Source organism: Falco biarmicus, chromosome 4 (genome assembly GCF_023638135.1).
Source record: "Falco biarmicus isolate bFalBia1 chromosome 4, bFalBia1.pri, whole genome shotgun sequence".
NCBI classification, from domain to species: Eukaryota; Metazoa; Chordata; class Aves; order Falconiformes; family Falconidae; genus Falco; species Falco biarmicus.
Window position 1 is genome coordinate 89,133,513 of NC_079291.1, and position 20,740 is coordinate 89,154,252.

The 20,740-nt window shown below is 49.6% G+C and overlaps 1 protein-coding gene across 4 annotated transcripts in view; it reads left to right on the forward strand.

The window, feature by feature from the left end:
* The first annotated feature begins 10,137 nt into the window (after positions 1-10,137).
* SRGAP3 (SLIT-ROBO Rho GTPase activating protein 3) overlaps positions 10,138-20,740 on the forward strand; it is a 126,800-nt gene continuing 116,197 nt past the window's right edge. Inside the window, exon 1 of one of the 4 annotated variants that reach the window (XM_056336092.1) lies at positions 10,138-10,505. In XM_056336092.1, the coding sequence (XP_056192067.1) occupies positions 10,439-10,505 (67 nt within the window). In that variant the 5' untranslated portion in view covers positions 10,138-10,438. The remainder of the gene's footprint in view (positions 10,506-20,740) is intronic. The other 3 variants (XM_056336089.1, XM_056336088.1, XM_056336090.1) reach the window with 3 other exon arrangements.

Here is a 20,740-nt window from a genome sequence, read left to right on the forward strand (position 1 = left end):
CATCCTGTTCTTACAAGTTCTGCATCCCCAAGTGCCTAAAAATGCGATTAGTGGGTTTCATATGGCAGATGGAGAAACGGAGATCATGTGTGACTAAATTAACTGCAAACAATAAATAGCAGTGACCCAAATGTCAGAAAGTAAGTCAGTGCCTGGCAGTCACTGACGTGCTGGAACACTTCTTTGGCTTCAGTTGGACCCATGCGCATGGCTCTGGAAGGTCTGCCTTGTGGAATGAGCCCAGAAGCTGCTACAGTCTGCTGCCCCATGCCCTGTCCTCATGAGCTACTGCGCTATCTGCATCATCTGGAAAGTGGTAAGAAATGCTGTTTCTTATTTATAGGATCCATAGTCACAAGCAATTCTAATCTGCACAGTGCAGAGCCACTGGTGATATAAATGGATCGAGGAATAGCTGCATCTTGCATGTGATAAAAATGGTCTCAATCCTACAAAAGAAAATTGCCATCATATAACCTACAGAGAGGAGCTGAAAACACAGTTCTTTGTGCGATCGGCTTAGTATCTGCAGGATCTGGCCTTGTATCTGTAGTCATTGATACTGCTGGATGTGATTGTTCATAAACAGTAATTCAGGGATGATAAAAAGATGTTGTTAAAAGAGCAGCAAGCTCCTACTCTAGTGCAAGTTCTTTTTTTGGTCTGTTGCTACAGCAACTCTCTACTAAGAACAAAGATGACAGCAAGATATTAAATTTTGCAGCAACTCAATTGACTCTTGATTTGCCTTCTTTTTTTGCCTTCAGTAACTGAATCCTACTCCACTAATTGTGTTAGATTTCAGATAGAAATCATGCCTTCCTGTGACAAGAATTCCTGCGTTGCTTCTTCCTCCTTCCCCTTAGAAACCAATTAAATAAAATTAACTTATTTAAATCCAGTGGGTGATTATAAACACTAGATTTCTTGGCTTTATTTATTTTACATGTGGGCATTATGTATTTTAAGCCACAACTCATATTCTGTACCAAAATCCCCAAATCCTTAAAAAGAAAAAGCCTTCTTTAAACAGAAACACACAGTTCTTGGCAAGTTTGGTTTTGGCAAAGTTCAATTTATGCCAATGGTGTAGATCAGGAATGTATAATCTAAATTACTGTAACAGAGGTTGTCTGAAATTATGGAAGTTAACATTGTTTTTAAAGCAATACTGCATTTCAGTTCCTCTTCCCCCACCCCACAGTCTTCATTTCTTGTAAGGCAGACCGTGAGAAGGCCACTGAACCTGTACCTCTGCACACGCGAAAGCCCCCCACTGTGGCAGAATGACAAATGAACCACATAGTCTGGCGGGACTGTCGTCTTCAGACCCTCGGCTGTTGGAGGTCAGGAACTTCTGCATGGAGACAGTTACAGCGGAACCTTTGAAGCAAATGTTCTGCCTCTCTGTGTTTGACTGTCACCCGTGTGTGCCGTGGGCATTGCTCCAGACAGGGTTAACCATGCTCATCACTGCAGAAGACGGGTGCAAGGGGAAGGAAGGACAATGAAGTTTGTCAGATGACACAAAATATGGACTGCTGCTAAAACTGTGATGGACTCTTGGAAAAGCAGGTAACCAGGGGAGAACAGCACCCTCCCATATGAGCAAAGCATAAATAAACCACATCCAAACTACAAATTCAACTGCAACAAATGTTACAGGTTTATACCAAAACCTTGAAGCCCATGGAAGCCAGGCTGGCAGGCAACGTGCCGTGCGCTGCATGGTGGAAACTACCATTGCCCTTGCAGGCAGGAGGAGATGGCGACGGCTTGGGACCACGCTGCGTGGTGGAGCTGCTTCTCCTGGAAGGGCACGGGGGCAATCCTCACCCGTGGGGAGGGAGGGAATCAGGGGAAATGGAGACAGGGAGGAACAACAACACACGGGGAAAGAGAGTTGGCTGTTCCACATGCAGTATTACATCTTTAGCTTTACTCTTAATTAGTGGGAGCATAAAGTATAGCTCTGGCAGCTTCGGATTCAGCACGGTGTGTACAGGAGAGACTAACCCAAGCAGAAGTCTGAGCCACCGTGGTTTTAGTACAGGAATAAATCTAAGAAGCAGACCAACGGAGTGAACCAGAAACAAGATTCCTGTTGCACCTCCCTGAAAGCTGTTAGGCAAAAGCACTTACTTACTTGTGGCCTTAAGTAGTACAGGGCAAAGGACTCCAACCCATCCTATGGATAGGACTTAAACAGCTACTCAGATATCAAATGCACACCTTGGATATTAGGATGCAAATGAGAGCATTGTGCAGGTGACATCCTTCCTAGAGAGCCTGGGACAACAGACCCTCCTGCCTTTTGCAGGGGCAGCTGTGACTATTCCTCTCTGAGAGGAAGGATGTGGATCGGCTTGGGGGCTCCCATGCTGAAGGAGCATGTCTTCAGGCCACCTTTCACCATGGCCTGACACCCTGTGCTCCATGCCACCAGTGTGGGTGCCAGGTCCCCTGTTTCTGAAGCAGCGGCGCAGGCACCAGCAGAACCTGCAGACTGCAGGAGAGAAATGACAGCGCAGCTCTGACCGCATAGTCTTGATAATCTCCCCAAGGAAGTAAGAGGTAACAGATCTTACGCAGGAAACAGTAAGACACCTTTCACAACTGCTTACGCAATGTGTAGTACTACTTTGGCCTTGCACAGTTACACCAAAGTCTGAGTAGATTTTGACTCAAATGCCTTTTACAGAATTGCTGTTGTCAAGTTGTTTATCATAATACCTTGTGGCTTTAGTCACAAGAAAATATTCCCATTTCTTACAGTGACTTGTTGACCAGCATAGTGCTGAATTCTACCATTACTATAAAGGCTTAAAAATGTTAACAATGAAAAACACAGATGTCTTTTTCAGGGCTCGTATTTTTAGACTGCTCCTTTTCTTTGAATATTAATATCTTCAAAGATACTACACTCATATTTTTTGAAGATATCCTTCTACTTACAACTGAGCTGTTGAAATGCCCAATAAAATGAAAATAAAAAGCAAGCTTTTGGGAAGCTTTACATGAAAAGGAACATGTTGGGTCCCCCTATGCAAACTGTTTGGGAGGCAATGCAGCCCCCTTTTAGCAAATTGTTCCCAGTAAAAATTGGCTTCTTACCCATGGACATTAGTGAAGGTAAACCGCAAATAATCTGGAGAATAGATAGTGGAAGCTGCACCAAGTTTTTAAATTTGCTGCACCAAGTTTTGTTTGGTACTGTCCACAGCACAACACTTCTTTCCCGAAAGGTTCCCAGCACTGCTTTGTTGGCTCAAGGCTGTTGCTGTAGAACGCATGGCCACCTCCAGCACAGATTGCCACCAGCTTTATCACTGTGGCTTGTGCTGAGCATCACTTCCAGGACTGCTAAAGGAGAGAGTCTGGGTCAGCTCACCTTGTCCTTGTAGCTCTGCACTGGAAAACCTCCATAGTGTGAGAAAGGCCACAGATGGAAGTGACAGTAATTGCTTCTGATTCCCTTTTTTTTCTCCTTACAATTGCAGCTTTTCTTTGTTCATCACCCCGTGGATACTGCTCTCTCCTGTGCTGTTTGAAGCGTGCTCTGCCTCTCAAGGATTGTAATGAAGCAGTTACACATTTTGTGTATTTTGCTGCTTACTGTGGGGCTTCTGGGAAGGGCTACTTCCAGTCTCCTAGTGGGAAAGGGGAAGAGAAAGAATCCACAGGTTATGCCAAGGAGTCAGAGCTTTTAGTCAGTGATGCAGGTCCTGAGTGAGGCAGGCTATCAAGATTCTGGGCATCTTGAAACATGGGAAGAAAGGGGCTGCTCTTTCCTAGATCTGCTCCCTAGTTTGTTCTTCCAGCTCTGCATCTGGTGAAGGAACCGCATCAGTACGATCCTAGAGAAATGCAACCATTTTTCATCTATCTCAAATGGCTCAATATCTTGAGCCTTGCAGCCTCCCAGAGTCTTCACATGGAAAACCTAAGGCATATGGAAACCAAGATTTGTCCTTGGATGCAGTTATTTTGGGTGTAAAGACAGGATACATCGCTATAGCTATGTCAGTGCCAAGTTACAACGGCACTTCACTACACACATAAAAAGGACACAGAGGGAGAACATTCTCCTGCTAATATGACAAGATAACAGCACTTTTCTGGCAGCAAAAGAGTATGCAAGGTTTAAAAAACCAAAAGTGATGTAGTGCAGCACAACTTCCATATTACATGTCTCCAATCAGTTTATTCTTACTTTGGGAAACATGTACATGGAAGTCTTTTTCCAGCTGTTCAGTTATATTAGTGCTGTGCAATATCCATGGAGCAGACAGGCCATCAGTGCTGGATTCTGGTTCCCTAGTTTGTATTTCATGGATTTTATTCCACAGATGATCCCACTGGAGTGCTCTCTTGCATGAGCAATCTCTCTGAGTCTGGCTGCTCTCCATGGTTTGCTGCAGGTCACACGAGCCTGAAGAAAAGCCCACATCTCCTGGCAACCCCTGAGCCTAAACTAGAATAGTTGCTGTCGCCAAGTAGGGCTCTATGGCAACTTCCCCAGCAGGCTGCAAAGGGTCCTGCAACACATCAAAGGTGAAGGTTGCCCCCCTTCCCCAGCTCCATCAAACGAAGGTGTGGCACAGTGCATTCTGCCCTTCTGAGATCTCATGAAAGCAGAAAGACCATGGAAGATTTGGGGTCACATAGCATGAGCTGCCTTACTCTGGGATGGGTAACTGGGGGCAATGCTGCAGCTGTTAATACTTGCATAAAGTTGTGAAGGGTTTTAACAAATAGCTCAATGTCCGTATCGGTTGAGGCTCGGCATGCCCATCAGCCTGTCTCCAGCCTCCCTTCGCAAAGAATCCCTAATCTTAGAGTTGGTATTATCAGAGGGTCCGCCCGACCTGAGGCAATAGTATGCGAGCATCTCTCTGGAAACAGTTTTTGCATACTTTTCTAAGGCAGCTATGTATATGTTAAGCATATCATGAAACACTTACAGTCTGAAGCTGGAAACAAAGAGTGCAAGACAGCTTCTGCCTAAAGAATTCTCCTTAATTTAGGAATTGCTTTAAGCAAACATTACATCTGCTTCCTGAGCACACACAAGGCTACTGCCCTGGAAATAATCTGCATTAGCCTTACTGGAGTGACCACGTTGCCATAGTTACTGTTGGTTTCTCTATATCTCTAGCTTGAAGTATTTATTATGATTAAATCCCATCCCATCCCATTCTTAATTTAAAAATCCTGTGTTGAAAGTGTCACAAAGTGAATTATAATGTAATCCTTCCTTTTAGAGAGCTGTTTTAAGTAGAAATTCCACAAACGATCTTAGACGTTGACATTTATTAAAGAACATTAATACATGATTGGATTATTTTTCTTCAGACATCGCTGGTTCTTTATTCTTAGTGATATCTGAATAGCAGAAAATCCTGACGCTATTACAAAATTTTGTGATAGTTTGGGTTTTTTCTTTCACCACTGTATTGCGGATCATTCTGGGAAAAGATATGTAACAGCCTCAGATTCTCAACTTTGACCTCAGGGGCAGTCACATATTTGAACCAATCTGGTAAGAAAATCAAAATCTGTCCTATGACACAGCTTGTTGTTAAAAATTTTGGTACTTGTTCTCCTGTTACTTGTGAATGTTCCAAGAAGTAACAGCCACTGGGGTTATAAAGTATTATATAAATATATTTTATTTATATATAAATTATAATATATTATACAATGGCCTGTGCTTATCTTTTTCTGGTTTTGTTTGTTTGTTTGTTTGTTTGTTGGGGTATTTTTGTTGAGAGAGAGCTCCAAACCATAAGGTCCCAGCCCTACTGGTCTTTGCTGCAGAGGAACACATCATTATCCCTGCACTTTACGAGCATGTAATCGTTACGTAAGTTAGCTTTCCTTGCTTTGGGAAACTACAGTACAGTTGTATACAACAGATCTTTTCCCATCCCAATGGTACCCTCTCCAGTGACCTCGTATTCCTGGAGGATCATTCTTTGACACCTCTCAGCTTTCCTCGGCGTCCCCTCCCTAGCCCCACTCCAAGAACAGCCCTGGGCAGTCTTTCTTCCATGAGGCTAACCCTTGGGCTGGGACTCACACACAGCATCCCAGCCCCTTCCTGGATTCCCCTTGCAGGGAATGCAGCTGCGTTTGTTGTTCGCATAAAGTCAGGCTTTTGCTTGTCCGTGGACAGCACCAGCTGCAGCCCTCTGCCCCGATGTGTGCGTGGGTGTGGGCCGGGAGCGAGGGGTTTCCAGCAGCATCGCTGTTGGACCCCACCAAGCCCGACAGCTGCAGGACTGTCACTTGGTTTGCAGAATGCTTGTTATTCTTCTTCTTTCCCACCAGAGTAGTTCTGCCAAAGACTGTTTTTATGTAGAGCAAGATTTACTACCAAACTCGTGCTTTTGGAGCAGCAGATAAACGTTTAGTGTGAATGGTGCAGAGGAACAGCGCATTAATGGAGAGGATTGTGCGGACTCTGTAGCAGACTGAGGTTTATCTCAGGACCCTTTTGTTTGGTAGGTGATTTGTTATACACAAGAAAATGCCAAAGACACTCCCATTTTCTCCTTTCTTCAATTACAATGTCCTACTATTTTCTTGTTTCCACACGTGCACCCGAACACCCTGGAATCAGCTCCTTGCCCTGCTCAAACTCTCCTCTCTTAAGGTCTGTTACACATCCAATTTTTTGGACAGAATCTAAATGAAAAATCTTGCCATCTTCCTGTTCTGTGCAAATTTATGTTATTTTTCTATTTTCCTTCATCACAGCTGCTAGGAGCTTAATAGATCTCTGATCTCTCTTCCATTTCCCCATGTCAGCTGTTACCCACCACCAAAAATTCCTCACCCAACCTAAGAAAAATATCGGAGATAAATTTGTCTTCCAGCCACCTCCCTGCACACAGTATTTTGACTCTTTCTCTGCCTTCTTTATTGTCCATTCTACTAAACAATAATGTGCCGCACTTCCAGCTGGCTCATCTGTTCCTATCCCACCATTCCGAGCCTTGTGAAACTACTCAAACCAAGCTAAATTGTGTTTCGAAGTTACTTTGACACAAAATACTAAGGCTATCTGTGAGTGATGCTGTTTTTAATTCCAGACTTCCTAGCTGTCTTTAACGGAGGTGCCAACACTCCTTCACTGATGTTCCCCTGATCCTGCCCCACTTCCCTTGCTGAGACCAGGGAAGTAGGTCCTGCACCTGGGTTTCTCCTGCATCCTTTCAGCTCACCCCTAGGATTACTCACAGCCTCTCTGCTTGTTTCCTCCTGCCTCTTTTGTGCTGGCTGCGCCCAACCCTCCCCCTGTCAGATCCTTCATTCTTACCCTCTCTCCCCACTTGACTTCCTCCGTCATCTGTGCCTGGCTCCATCGCATCAGCGCTTTGCAGACCACAGCGCTGCTTTACTGGGGTGTGCTGGGGCTGCCCTGCTCCTCCCGGCTCACCCCTCTACTTCTGCCAGCCGCTGATTCAGAGAGCCTGGTGGCTCCGCGGGTCTGCACACTGGCACAAAATTAAACTCATAGAGCCGCTCCACCAAACCACTTGTGTTCCTGTCACTTCACGCCTTGATGGCTGCCATCCCTGCTAGCTCACCTCCCAGCGAGGTTTGCTCCTCCAAACCCCGGGCTGTTGGCACAGTGCATTGCCCTGCTTCACCCACGCAGCACAAATGTCCTAGAGACCACTGCTAGTCCTCTGGCTGCTTCTGCCCCTGCCACAAAGTTGACTGATACTCACAGCCACTGTTCCAGTGTCTTTTCCTACCCTGTGGTCCCTGTGCTCTTCCCTCTCCCTGTGCCTAGTGGGTGTCTAAAGCAACTTTCTGTCCTGCCTCTGCAAAAGGCTCTGAGCTTCTCAGCCCTGACAGGAGCTGGGGAGAGATGGCTGCTCAGCCCTGCAGCCCAGAGCCTTGGTGCTCTTGCAATGGCTACTGCTTCCCCCAGCAGCGATTTCTTTGTCTCCCTCCTCTCTGGGTCTTTTTACGGCTGCTGGAAATGTAGAATGCTCTTCTGTGTCGCCTGCTAGGGCTAGGTAAATTATTTGTTTAATAGGGTTGGTTTATTTTTTGTAAGCTGGCAGAATAACTGTGAATCATCAAATCTCCCTGAATTCACTCCACACAAGATGCCAACAAAAGGATTCATTGTGCAGAGCAGTAATCGGAGCGTTGCTGGGGCTGGACAGAAAAACCATACAGCGGGTCTGGCTTCCCAAGAGGCTGGATACACAGCCATTGCCAGTGCAAGAACTAGTATGTGCCCCTTTGAAAACTCATTGCTGACAAAAGTGTGTGGTTTTTTTCATGGCACTGAGCCCCAGCTACTCTTTCTTACTCCACTGGAAGTTTTTTTCTTTCCAGAAAATCCTGGAAAAGAACCTTAAATAGTATTGCTGCTTCTGCTAGAATGACCATTTCCCCCCATTTTTTCCTAATTGTTCACAAAGAATGACAAATCTATTCAAGTGCAGCCCCTCTCAAAACAGCTTCTGGATGAAATTAGAGAACTCATTAGGATCAGATCCTTAGTTTGTAAGGATCCCCCAATCCCCCGTACATCACACCCTGATCTTGCAAGGGGCTCCGCAGTAAATGTTTGTGTTGCGCTCATGTACAAGGCTCTGTTTCTCCAGAAATGGTGCCCGCACTGAAGAGATTTTCCAACTTTTACACTGCTAATTGAGCTGTCCTGGATGCGAGCTTTCGGCTCCCAGCCCAGAGGCAGGGGAGGCTGCTGTCACAGCACTGCCTCCGCTCACCTGGCTGAAGGCAGCGAGGGAAGGGGCTGCCTCAGCACCCCCTCAAGCTGCATCACACCTTCACTTGGAAATCTGTACCTTCTGACAGCCATTTGGTTGGATCCCACTTTGGTTTGCAGTTAGTTTTGAGCCCCCCAACCCCCCACACTTCCAAACCTCAGCAGGGAAAACACAGTGCTAGGAAACAATGTTTCTGGAGGGGGGGAGGGGTAGGATAGGATTTAAGAGAAGCAGGAGCAGTGTAGCGGTGCTGGCCCAAAGAGAGGGACATTTAGGGAGCACCATACCTTTTCCAAAATGTTTTTCCTAAAATATGTGTACTTCAGTGATCGACCAAGGACCCAGGGCCAGGGTTAATGTCATGAAGGGAGAACAAACTGCTGCCTCCACAAGCCAACCTACAGACACACCGTGAGGTGATGCTCTGTAAGGATTACTCAAAGCAGGAGTTTCTCTCCTGAAAATTGCCTTTTACCTGTGTGCTGGGGTGGGAAAAGCCAAACCAGACTTTTGTTTGCTGCTCTCAATGATGGAGTTTGCCGTGTTTTGGGTCCTGGAGCTTTCCTCATGCAGTTTTAAAAGACGGTGCCAGTCAGAAGATATTCTGGCTTGAGCTGGATAGCCTTCCCGTTAAATGTGTGCTGTAAATCTCTCTCACGCCGCTATGCTCATGTTTAATATTGGTTTTATGTCGGTAAATCCACTGTGGCTGAATTTTTGGCCTGCAGCTGTGGATCAGCCGTGCCCTCGCCGAGGGTAGCTGCGTGGGGCCGGGCTGTCCTGGGGCACCGCTGAGACCCATCCTCCGCCCTCGGGGCCTCGCCGCCCGGGTGCCCCCCTGCTCTGCCCTTAACCTTGTAGTAACTGACATCTTTGCCTTAGGGGAACAGCTTCTAGATCGATGTATTTCCGTAATACGGAAAGCTTACTGGCTTTAAGGCAGTGCAGGCCTTCAGCCGTCGCAGCTGCCAAGGTGCAGCTCCTGGGCCGGGGAGCGGGCTGAGAGCGCGGTGCTCGGGGAGCGCGGCCATTTCGGGGGCCGCTGCCTAATCGTGGGGTGCCGGGGATGGCACCGCTCGGCTCGGCACCGCTGCCGGGGCCCGGCACGCCCGGGGCGCTGACACTGGCCCCGGGGAGCAGCGGCGGCGCCTGCGCCAGAGCAGCTCCCACCTGCACAGCGGCGGGCACGAGCCGCGCCGAACCCGGCCGAGCCGAGCAAAGAGACGGGTCAGAGGGCCGGGCGGGGCGGAGCCCTTCCGTCCCTCGGCGGGGCTCTCGGCGTCCCCTCGCTCCACGGGCCGGGATACTTGCGGGGCCGCCCCCCCGTGTCCCGGGCCCGGGGCCCGCCAGGGGCGGGGAAGGGGCGCGGGCCCGTCCGCCCCGCTCCGCCCCTCACGGCGGCCCCGCCCCGCCCCGCGCGCAACCTGAGCGCGGCAGCGGCGCCAGGGCCCTGGTTCGGCTGGCGGCGGGCAGCGGCGCGGCTCGGCTGGGCTCGGCTCGGCGCGGCGCGGCGCGGCTCCTGAGACCGGCGGCGCTGCGGCTCCCGCCGGGGCCCCGGTGTCCCCGGCGCCGCCAATGAAGGCAGCCGCGGGCGGCGGCGGGGCCGCGGCCGGGTGAGGCGGCGGCGTGGCAGAGCGCGGCGGGGCCGGTGTCGCGGCGGACCCGCGCCCTCCCGCAAGATGTCATCGCAGGGCAAGTTCAAGAAGGACAAAGAGATCATCGCCGACTACGAGGCGCAAGTCAAAGGTGCGGAGCGGGGCCGCTGCATTGCGGGGCGGGCGGCGGGCACGGCTGCCGTGCCCGCCTTTGTGTGCGGGGCGGGGGCCGGGGCGGGGGTCGGGGCCGCTGTCCCGCGGAGCGCCCGCCGCGGGCGGTTACGGCACGGCCGGGCTCCCCGCCGAGGGCGGCGGGGGCGGCTGGGCGCGGGGCGGGCGGCGGCGCCGGGGGTGCCTGTGTTTTGTTTCCGTGCGCCCGCCGGCAGCTGCGGGCGGGTCGGCCCGGAGCGCGTTGATCCCGCAGCCCGGGTGCAAGGCCTGGGCCGGGCCGCGCCGCAGGGCAGCGTCCTGCTGCGCCCGCAGCGCAGGGTGAGACCTCCGAGGGGAGCGCCTGGCGTCTGCGTGGTAGGGAGGAATATAATTAAAGGTTGTGTCGGTGGAGACCACGGAGCATCAAATATCAGCCTCCGAATTAATTTTTGTGGCAGTTAGACTTACTAGTGAAAAGTCCGTGCCCTGCGGAGCTGCCCGCAGCCCGTGGGGGCTGAGCGCGGCGGGGGGTGTGCGGCCCTCCCGGCAAACCCGGCCCGCCCGGCCGCCTCTGGCGGGGGAGCGGGTTCTGGTCTCGGTAGCCAGCTGCATCCACTGGTACCGTTGGAACTTCGGTTTGTAAATCGACTCGCCTTTGCAGCAGTTCCCAATTCTGTTAGTTGCTGATAATTCCTGTTACCACGGGCAGCTAGAGGAGGTGAAATGCGCACTTCGTTAAGCTGCTCCCTTCGAGTCCCCCTGCTGTTATATAAAATTGGCTCTCATCTGCTTTTGGTTGGTGGTTTTATATAGGTGTGCGTTCACTGTTTTGTTATGTCTAAGTCTCTGGTTAAGGCAGAGTTCATTAAAGGTAAAAAATACCTTTTCTGAAAATTAACCTGTGAATGTGCAAACTGGACAGCTATCCTCCTTTCTCTAGAGGTCACTCAGTGCTTTGGATCTTGAGCTCAGCTGAGTGGTGCCTTATCTGCACATACACCGCTTTGAGAGGAGTAGCCGCTTAAATGCGGCAGTGCAATGCCAGACAGAAGGATTTTGGGGAAGGGGCTGTCTGTTGGTTTCATGCCGCTGTTTACTTTCTTGCATTTCAGTCTTTTGTTGTTGGCTTTGAAGAGTGATGTAACAGTCACAACATGCTCTGCTCAGTGCCAATTACCTTTCTGCTTGTGTGTAATTTGGGCAAATTGATGTTATTGCACCCTGCAGTTAAGCAGATGAAATATTCTTTTAGCCTGTGGTATTGTTCTACTTTACAGGAGGGGATTTCAGAGAGACTGCCCCACGTTTCCGGGTTTTTCTCAAAGGTGTCCTTGGCCCAGTGGTTCCTGCTTCTTGGAGGCTTGGGGCTGCGGAGGGGTAGCTGGAGGCAGGGTTGGGTCTGATCTGTTCCAAAAGCTTCGCTGCAGACTTATCTATATTTTTTCTTGTTGTTTGTAACTCGAATACTCATTTGCCGCGATCATTCTTGGCCTGACTTCTGTAGCCTCATGGTTTCCATATGTTAGACAGTTAATGCTGGCGTTGTGTGTAAGGGTGTTTTATTGCACCGCAGCAATCGCGTTTTGGGTCACATTTTTTGTCAGCTGTAATGAGGACAGTTTGCTGATGGGCTGGTGATAATTTCCTTGATACTATTTTTTGCCTTATTATACCTGCAGAAATGTCCATTGTCTGATTTAGGGTACTCTCTCTGTATTTTCATCCCAATAAAAGTTAATTTGGATGTGGTCAGGATTTAACTGCACCTGAAGCTGGAGCGAGGCGGACAGAGCTGGACCCCAGAGTCTGCGTGTGCTGCCTGCCCGGCTGCCTTTGAGGTGGTGGCAACTCCATCCCTGAGATTTTGAGTCTGTCACACAACCAAGGTGGTCTCGGGGTGCCCCTGCTGAGGTGCCGCTGAAGGGGCTCTGGTGCTTGTGGCTGTGTCCTGACAGCTGTCACCCTTGCTGTCACCTCCCTGCAGGGACCAGGGTGGCTCTGACCTTCCCACGTTGCTAAACTGTTGGAGGAGGATTAACATCTGGCTCTAGAGGAATTGGTGTGGAAGGATTTCATGTTCATTTCCGTGGTAGCCTGTGCTTCATTATTGCATAGGAGCGCTGGAAGAAAATGTGCCTTGGCAGAAGGGTTTATTGAAAAGTCAGTGGTTGGTCACTGTGTTAGTAGGGACCTGAGGAGGACCAGCTGCCGAGGATGCTCTGCGGAGGGAGCAGGACTTTTTCTTTGATCAGTTGTGTGCTGCGTGTGCAAACGCAACAGATCTGTGTTGTCAGTGTCAGCAAAACCTGCCATGGGGGAGGGTTTTGTCACCATTTAAACCTTCCTCTGAGGCTGTGACAGCAGCGGGCATGAACACCCACCTCCACTTAGCTCCGCTTCTGCAAGGCCTCATCTCTCTTGGCTTGACCTAGGGATTTCATGTAGGCCACCTCATTATCTCAGATACCCTGTTTATTTCCTTCAGGGATTTAGTCATTATTCTATTCTTATCTAAACCACTGCTACCCTGGTGAAGACAGAGACCCAAATCTCCAGAGAAGGACTAAAATGGAGAAGAAATGGGGAGAAAGGAAGGAGGGAGTGGCAGCAAGGGAGACTGACAAACAACATGTTGGTATGGAAGAGCTGATGGTAAAATCTGAGAACTTGAAGAAGTGATGCCTGACTGTGGAGGATGGGGCTGAAATCTGGACATGGCACAGTGGTGGTCCCTATGGCGTGGTCAAGAAAACAGCAGTGGAGAGGTGGGAAACGGCATGCGAACTCCAGGAATAGATTGGCATGGGTGGAAGTGACAGTGAGTGACAGTAGAGGTGTGTTTAAAATGCCTTTAAAAGATAGATCTTGGAGGTGGTTAGAATTGGTCAGTGTGCTGGCCAGCGTGATCTGCCTGGAAGTGTGTAAGCCGGCGCGGGGGCTCTCTCGCAGGGCCGTACAGAACGCCTTGGTTGCCCAAGTATTACTAGAGGAGCCTGACAGAGAGCTGGGTATAACATGTTGGGGGAAAAAAAAAATAAAAAATCATGTTGCTTAGACTGATTTTTAGGAAAATTCTGCTGAAAGCCCTCTTTGCCCAGGCTGTTGGGAAGTCGAGCAAAGTCCCCGAATGGTGTGGGGACAGCCTGTCAGTAACTGCCTTGCAGGAGCTGAGCCTTGCCCCGACCTCCTGTGCTCCGGGGTGCAGCAGCCTCGCTTAGAAAAATCGATGAGTCCGTGCTTTGTGCGGGGAGCATGATTGGCGTAAGTAGAGTTTAACTGGTGAATAATCTTTGTGCACAGGGGTGATTTATCAGCCATAATGACTCTCTATCTTCGTTCCCTCCCTGGAGGATTGTGTCTGCTTTCCTCACAGTGGGAAGGAGTCGTTCTGAAAATGCTTTGAAAAGATAGGGGGTGTGTGCAGGGTGTGTGCCTGCGTGTGCGCAGCTCTGCGCGGGTGCGTCTGCAGCATGCTCCTGCGGGATGCTGCAGGGAGGGCTGGGGGCTGATGGCTGGGGCATGGTTACGCAGCGTTGGTAGCCATGCAGGGTGCCCGAGGCTTTGGGTCGGTGCCGCTCCATTTTTAGGGGTGGAAGTGCCTCGCCGTTGCTGCCTGTGGCTGCTGCAGGCTGGCTGTCCTTGTGGCGCTCCGCAGCGTTTGCCGTCTGCCCATGTGTGGGGACCTCTCTCTTTCACCTCTCCTGGAAACCTGCTGGCGGGTGCCTTCCCACGCTGTGGTCTCTCCTGTCAGTCCTTCTGCCGTGGGTCCATCCTTTCCTCCTGCTGCTGATCTGTGTCCTTCAGTGTCAGGAGGGGAGAGTGCTGGCCCCAGGACTGGTAGCAGATGCTTGTTTGACGGTACCAGAAAGAAGATACTGAGGATACTTTTTAGGAGGCTGATTTTTCTGATTTGTCTTGCTTAGGTTTGCAGGCAGGAATGATTGCATTAAAAATAAATGCCAATAAAGAGATGGCTGCATGTTTACAACTGCCACATTAAAGCTACTGGCGGAATACACAATGCAGTAGAATCTTAGATGCACAATTTAAAGTGAGTGTTTTCAGACGTACAGTTTTAATTGGTCTGTTTGTCCAGAAAGATAAATAAACGCCTTTTCCATTACTGGCAAACGCGTGATTTGTTGCTTCAATGCAGCAAAACTAACCATTTTTAATTACGTGGATGCAACCGTCTGTGGTACAGCATTGTAAATCTTGCAGAAAATTGGGCATAGTGTTGATTGACTGTGTAATTTCATATTGCTTCCTGAAGCTTTTCTTTAACCCTGGCAAAATTCAGGTCATTGTAGATCTCTGTGGTTATTGTTGGCAGGAAGGCTGCTGTGAGTCAATAGCATCTTCTTCTGTCATGTGGCTGGCAAGTGAAAAGCATCCCTTGTGATCCTAAAGATGGTAGTCTTTAAATGGTGCGTCTGGCTGCATAGTGGTGAAGGGATGATTCTTGCATTTCTAGGACTCTTAGTTGCTGTGTAAATTGGTAATACAACTAGAATTTTGACAGATTTAGCATACAAAAACATGAAAAAGGCTTGCAAACCCGGGGCCAAAGAAGACCACTGTGTGCTTTCCCACTTCCATAAAACAGCAGCTTACATTAATTTATCATTGCTTGTTAGCTTCATTTTACTTTTTCTATTGCAGTAGCTGCATCCCTTCTTTTATGTCTATTCTCATTTCCTACCGATTGCTCTCTTTCCACCTTGCTCAGAAAATTTTGGGAAAATTCCCAGACCAAATTTATTTCTGGGATTATACATGCTTAGAAGGGAAGCTTGGTTCCCACTTGGAGGAGGCATTGAGGCTTGAAACTTGACAGCCCATTTAATGAAATTGTTCTGTGCAAAAGAGAAGAAAGTTCCGCCCCTTTGGGTGGGCTGGTAGGAAACTGCTAAATATTAATCACAGAAACAGATGTAAAATTTCTGTTGGCTTGATTGTCTTGCTTAATAAAATGTAGGGAAGCGCGACCTGCAGGCCATGCCTTGGTGTAGCTTGGAGTCATCTGCAGCAGAGAGCAGATTCTGATGAATCTGATCTCATTTCTGCTGTGAGACTTCAGAATAACTGCTCAGCATTGATCCTTGTCTGGCTGATTCCCGTATGGATTTATATGTTGTCAGTTTCCACTTGCCCACTGTATTTCCTTGGTGGGGTCTGGCAGCGTGGTCCTGGCAGAGGGGTTTTACATGAGACCTCTGTGTGCGGGGACTGGGAGGGCCACGTGTGGAGAATAGCAGAGAAGTGTGTATGTGGTTCAGAGTAAAGATTAATTGGCGGTCTCTAATGGAAACAAATTGAATCTATAAGAGATGTTCCCTGCAAAGCTGAAGTCCCGAGCACTTTGATGGAGGCTGGGATGGCTCAACTGAGTCAGCAGGATCCTGCGCGCACCGACCATCGGCAGCTCTGTGTGCTTGCTGGGGGGACGGACCTTCCTACGGTCCTTGGATTTGGGCCCCCTCTGCGGTCAGAGAGGAGGAGGAATGTCAGCTTGCGGTATCTGGTCAGAAGTGCGTGTACGTGGGTGCTGGGGTGCCGTGCTGTGGGCCCAACGCTGTCAGCACCTGCTCCCCGTGCCTGGTGCGGCAGGAGCACGGGGACGGTGCTGGGTGCTGCCTTGCTGGGGCCAGGCGGTTGGCCTCGTGGCACTGGTGTGGACGGTAGGATTGAAGCGTGCCAAGGCATTGTGGCTGCTGTTTCTTGTTAAGACATCACTAAACCCAAAGGCTCCCTAGGTGCCACAGCCCTGTTTAGATGGGGAGCTGGACAGGGGCCTGAAAGCCTGTGTGCTGCCCTTCTAGCAGAATGTGGGGTGGTATTTCCAAAAAAAACCCCAAAAAACCCGCAGCTGACATCACTAAAATGTTTTTTCCTCGTAAGACACAGCTCTTTGGCCTCAGCTGATGCTGTTCAAGCAAATGCAGCAGAGTGGAGGTGCCTCTGGCAGGATAAGCAGGAAACGTTGCTTTCCTCGTGAAGATGGAGAAGCCGGCAAAGAGAGCGAGTGGCCAAGGGACGAGCCATGAACCTTTTGCAGGACTCGCTCCTGCTGGGTCCAGGTTGCTGGCTCCTGCTGCCAGCTTGGGCTTTGTCCCTGGGCAGCCTGTGGGGTACTCGCCTAGCTGGACCGTGGTGCGGGAGGTCCGGCTTCTCCTGCCGAGTGGCCAGGGAAGGGGGAGGCTGAGGCTTTGGGTTAAAGCTTGTTAGTGTGCCCTGACCCCCAGGACAGGGCAGAAGTTGCATTTAGCAGCTGTGCTTCTTAGGCCCTGGGTTCACATGGGAGCATCCATATAGCGTGGAAGCCAGTGGCTGTTCCTGCAGCTGATGGCCCCTGGGGCAGAGCCTGCACTTCGCATGGGAAGGCTGTGGTCAGATTTTGGTTCAGGTTCCTTTCATTAAGGTGATTTTCTTCTAATTGTTAAATAAATGAAATGCATCTGTGTTTGGAAGCATGCCATGGTGAGGAGGCTTCCTTTGGGCTTTGCTCTGCTTTGGAGGCTGACTTTGTGTCCCTGGGCTCCTGCCCTGGACTCAGGGGCTGGCGTGGGGAACAGGAGTGAGCATGCGTGTGGTGTGCGTGTGGCTGGAGCGTGCTGCCCCGAGCGGGTCTGTGCATCCTCAGCAGCTCCTCTGCCTTGTGTGCATGGCGAGTGCTGTCTCCGGTGGGGATGGCCCAGGTCTCCAGCCTCTCCGTTACCCCTGCGCCTGGGGGTCCTCTCCCATGTGGTCAGAAGCACCAGACAATGAGTCCAGCCTGGAGTTCATGGCTTGTCCTCGGGTAAGGGGGTATGATGGTGTGCAGGAGCTGGGGTCCTGCGGTACTCTGAGGCCTCTGCTGAGAGCTGATTCCAGTAGAAAAGAGGGGTATTTTGATCCCTGTAAGCCTGGTTGTTTTCTTTTCTGATAGCTGGCAGGTACTGGGGTGCAGCAGGCATTATTTATCAATCTACCCTTATTCCTGATAACGGTAAAAAACTCCTATAACACTTATTCATGGCCTGTAGCTAGTCCTGGTTCCAGGTGAAGAGTTTTAAGGGCTGTAAGAGTGCAGTGCCAAATGCTCTTCAGGTGCTTAACAGAAATTTATAAGCCTCTGCCAGGTGTAATATTTTAAGTTCAGCGTGCAGCGTTTCAGCACCTGTCAGGCACAGGATTTACTCTCCCCTTCTGCTGGCCCATTGAAGAGGGGGGAAAACCTTCCCCCTTGAGCTCTTTAATTGTCTCTTGCCTGAATTTGGCTTTGTTTCAGTAGCTGTTTGTCAAGCTACCACCCACAGCAGCAACAGCAGTCGCCTCCTGAAATGTGTTTACCAGCTTCTGAGGTGTTCGTACTTCGGACAGGTGACAGCGTGGTTCGAGCAGGTACTGCCTGGTGTTGGGCTTGGGGCTGGAGGGACTGCAGCAGCATGTGCAGTTGTGTTCCTTGTGCCGCTCTCCAGTAAAGCTGGCGTGAAGTAATCTCCCCTTTTTTACAACCTGGGTGGCTGTTTAATCCTGAATGTTGATTTAATCCCAGGAGGCTTTTGCTGAGCTGCCAGCAAACCTTCCTCTTTAAAGAGATGAGTATTTCTTACTGGTAACTATAGTGTTGTGTGTGCCCCACCTCTTTGTATTTTATTGGTATGTATCATAGCAGCGAGGGAGGATGTAGAAACAAGTGAACAGCGTGAGCCCACGCAGTGACAGTGGTGGTAGTGGTTTGTACCTGTCACTGGTGACCTCCTTAGGGCTTCCAGTCCTCACCCAGAGCTCCTGCTCTGTGCCTGTGGTTGTTGGACATACTTTTAAGTTGTCCATGTCTCCAAGTGCCTGATTTATGGGCTTTTCTCTGAAAAACTGGCCCAAGATGGCTTATTTTGGTGTCCCTTTTCTTACCCCTGGTAAGACAGCTGCAGTGGCTTGGGAAGGGGCAGCAGCTGAACAGCATGTTACAACACACAATTTTGGGGGAGGAAGCGGAGTATTGAAACACAATTACTGAGGGCGTTTAAGTAGTTGTAATGTGCTTCCCTGGGCTGGGAGCGAGTCAGTGTGATAGGGCTGATGTTTCTCACTGGCACAATGCTGTGGGATTGTTTAATGACTGTGAGCGGTCAGCAGCTTGGTTTTAGAGTTCATGTGAAAAAGGGCACCATCAACAGCACAGCAAGCCTTGCATGCCAGGCTGGGGAATGTACAACCTTGTTATTTATCCCAGTGTTGTCATTACTCATCAATGAGGAGGCAGCTGTTAGGATCCTGTCCGTGGTGAGGAGAGAGAGGTTTTAAATCATCCCCTTCGTGTTAAATCATTCTCTTTATTTTAAATCTTCCCCTTTGTTTTAAAAACAAAGATATGTCAAAAGGTGTGGTGTTGTAATTCTGGTGTGGAAGTTGGTGCTGCTGTCCTAGCCTCTTCTAGAAGGTGGGTCCCCAGAGTTTGCTCTGTGGGCGCAGCCTCCTCAGAGGGGAGCAATAGCAGTGCCTCTTGGCTGTTGCTCAGTCTGTGTTCGGATGTGGCTGTGGAGTGGTGTGTCTGTACTGGTGTGAGTTCCCCAGCTTGGGAGCCCCTGGCCTGGGAGGAACTGGGGGGCCTAGGGAGCTGGGAGCTGGAAGAAGGCTATGGCTGTGCTCGTTGGTGCTCTTGCACACACATCTTGCGCTGTTGAGCTGCCTTAAAGCAGTGAGCCTCCCTGAATGACAAAACTGTCAGCTAGCTTTACTGATGTCCTTTCCTGACTGCTGAAGCCAAGCTGACATGTGTGGGGGGGTTCTCCACGAAGGCATTTGGTGCTGCAGGCTGAGTCTGGGAGCTGGAGAGTTAAGGAAAAATACGCAGCCCCTCTGTGTCCAGCAGATTCAGAAAAGAATTTGCATTAGGGTATCACTCTTCTTTGGAGTTGGAGAATAGCTTTAAAGTGGTGGTGGGAAGGTTTTACTTTTTTTTTCACCCAGGCCTTTGGGAGGAACAGTCATCTATGTGACAAGGGATTGCAGTCACTAATGCATCTTGCACCTCAAAGTAGCTCTATAAAATACTGCTCTGTCTTGTAGCAGTGGCAGGCATGCAAGAAAGAGCAGTAATTTTCTGTTGGAATGACTGTGGAGTTAAATCGTCTACAGTTCCCTGCTTGTGTCTATATCAGATGAGAGAGGAGAGGAGGTTGCTCTTCAGCTGAGCAACCCTGACTTTTTTAGGTGTGACCCTCCTGGCCTGTGAGCCTTGGTGGCCTGTCTGTAAAACAGATGAAGAGGGCATGCAGCTCTGTGAGTGACTGCTGGCCCTGCTGCTGGTGGGAGTGCTCGGGGCTGCAGCTCTAGGTCTAGGGTGAGGATTTTGCCCATATGGCTCTTGCTTTGGCTATTATCTAGATAGCAAAGCTAACTGTAGTGATTAGGTGAGACTCAAGTGTTTTATCTTGCTTGTATTGCAAGAGTAAATATAAAAAAAAAAAAAAAAGGGGGGGGGGTAGATACAAAACCCTGTAAATGACTGGAGATCAGGAGATAGAGGTCTGGCTTTAGTGATTCCCGTTCAGGAAAAAGGGAGCCCGGTTTTCCACTGCCTTTCTCCATCTGTTGGACCAGCCTCACCTCTGAGGTCCAGCCTTGTGGAACAATATCACACATTGGAGGTCCACAGCAGAAGTCCCCATCACAGACCTCATGAAACAGTGGCTTCCCCTTTACCACAGAAGAGCCCCAAAGTTAGGTTTTCTTTCAGATGTGGTAGCATTGATTAGCTTTGTTTGTTTGAACAGTAATTTGTGGCCCTGAGGCTCTTTTGTGCTGGTTAGTGCCCAAGGTGATGCGCTGCTTAGAACAGCTCATTTAGGGAAGGTGATCTCAAGAACAGATTTCTTAGCCTAAGATCACCGGTTAGATAATTCTAGGTTGCTGGCGTTGTGTGTGTGCACAGTAGTTTTTTTTTCTGTCAAATGCACTGATCAATCAATAATGGTTTAATGGGAATAAAAATCCTTGCAATGGAATGAAAATTCTTCCTCCTTGCCCAGGGTGACTAGAATTCCACCTTAGTGTATGGTGAAAGCTGACATACCCAGATCAGTAAGTTACTTTCTATATTGATAAATATATTGCTGTTGAAAGTTTCTGGCTCAGAGAAGGTCCTGTTGCAATAGATGGGACTTACTGTCTAGCATTAGTGACCCAGTCGCTATAAATGAACTGTTTCTTGAGAAGTCTATGTTCCCATCCCCATCCACCCCCCCCTTT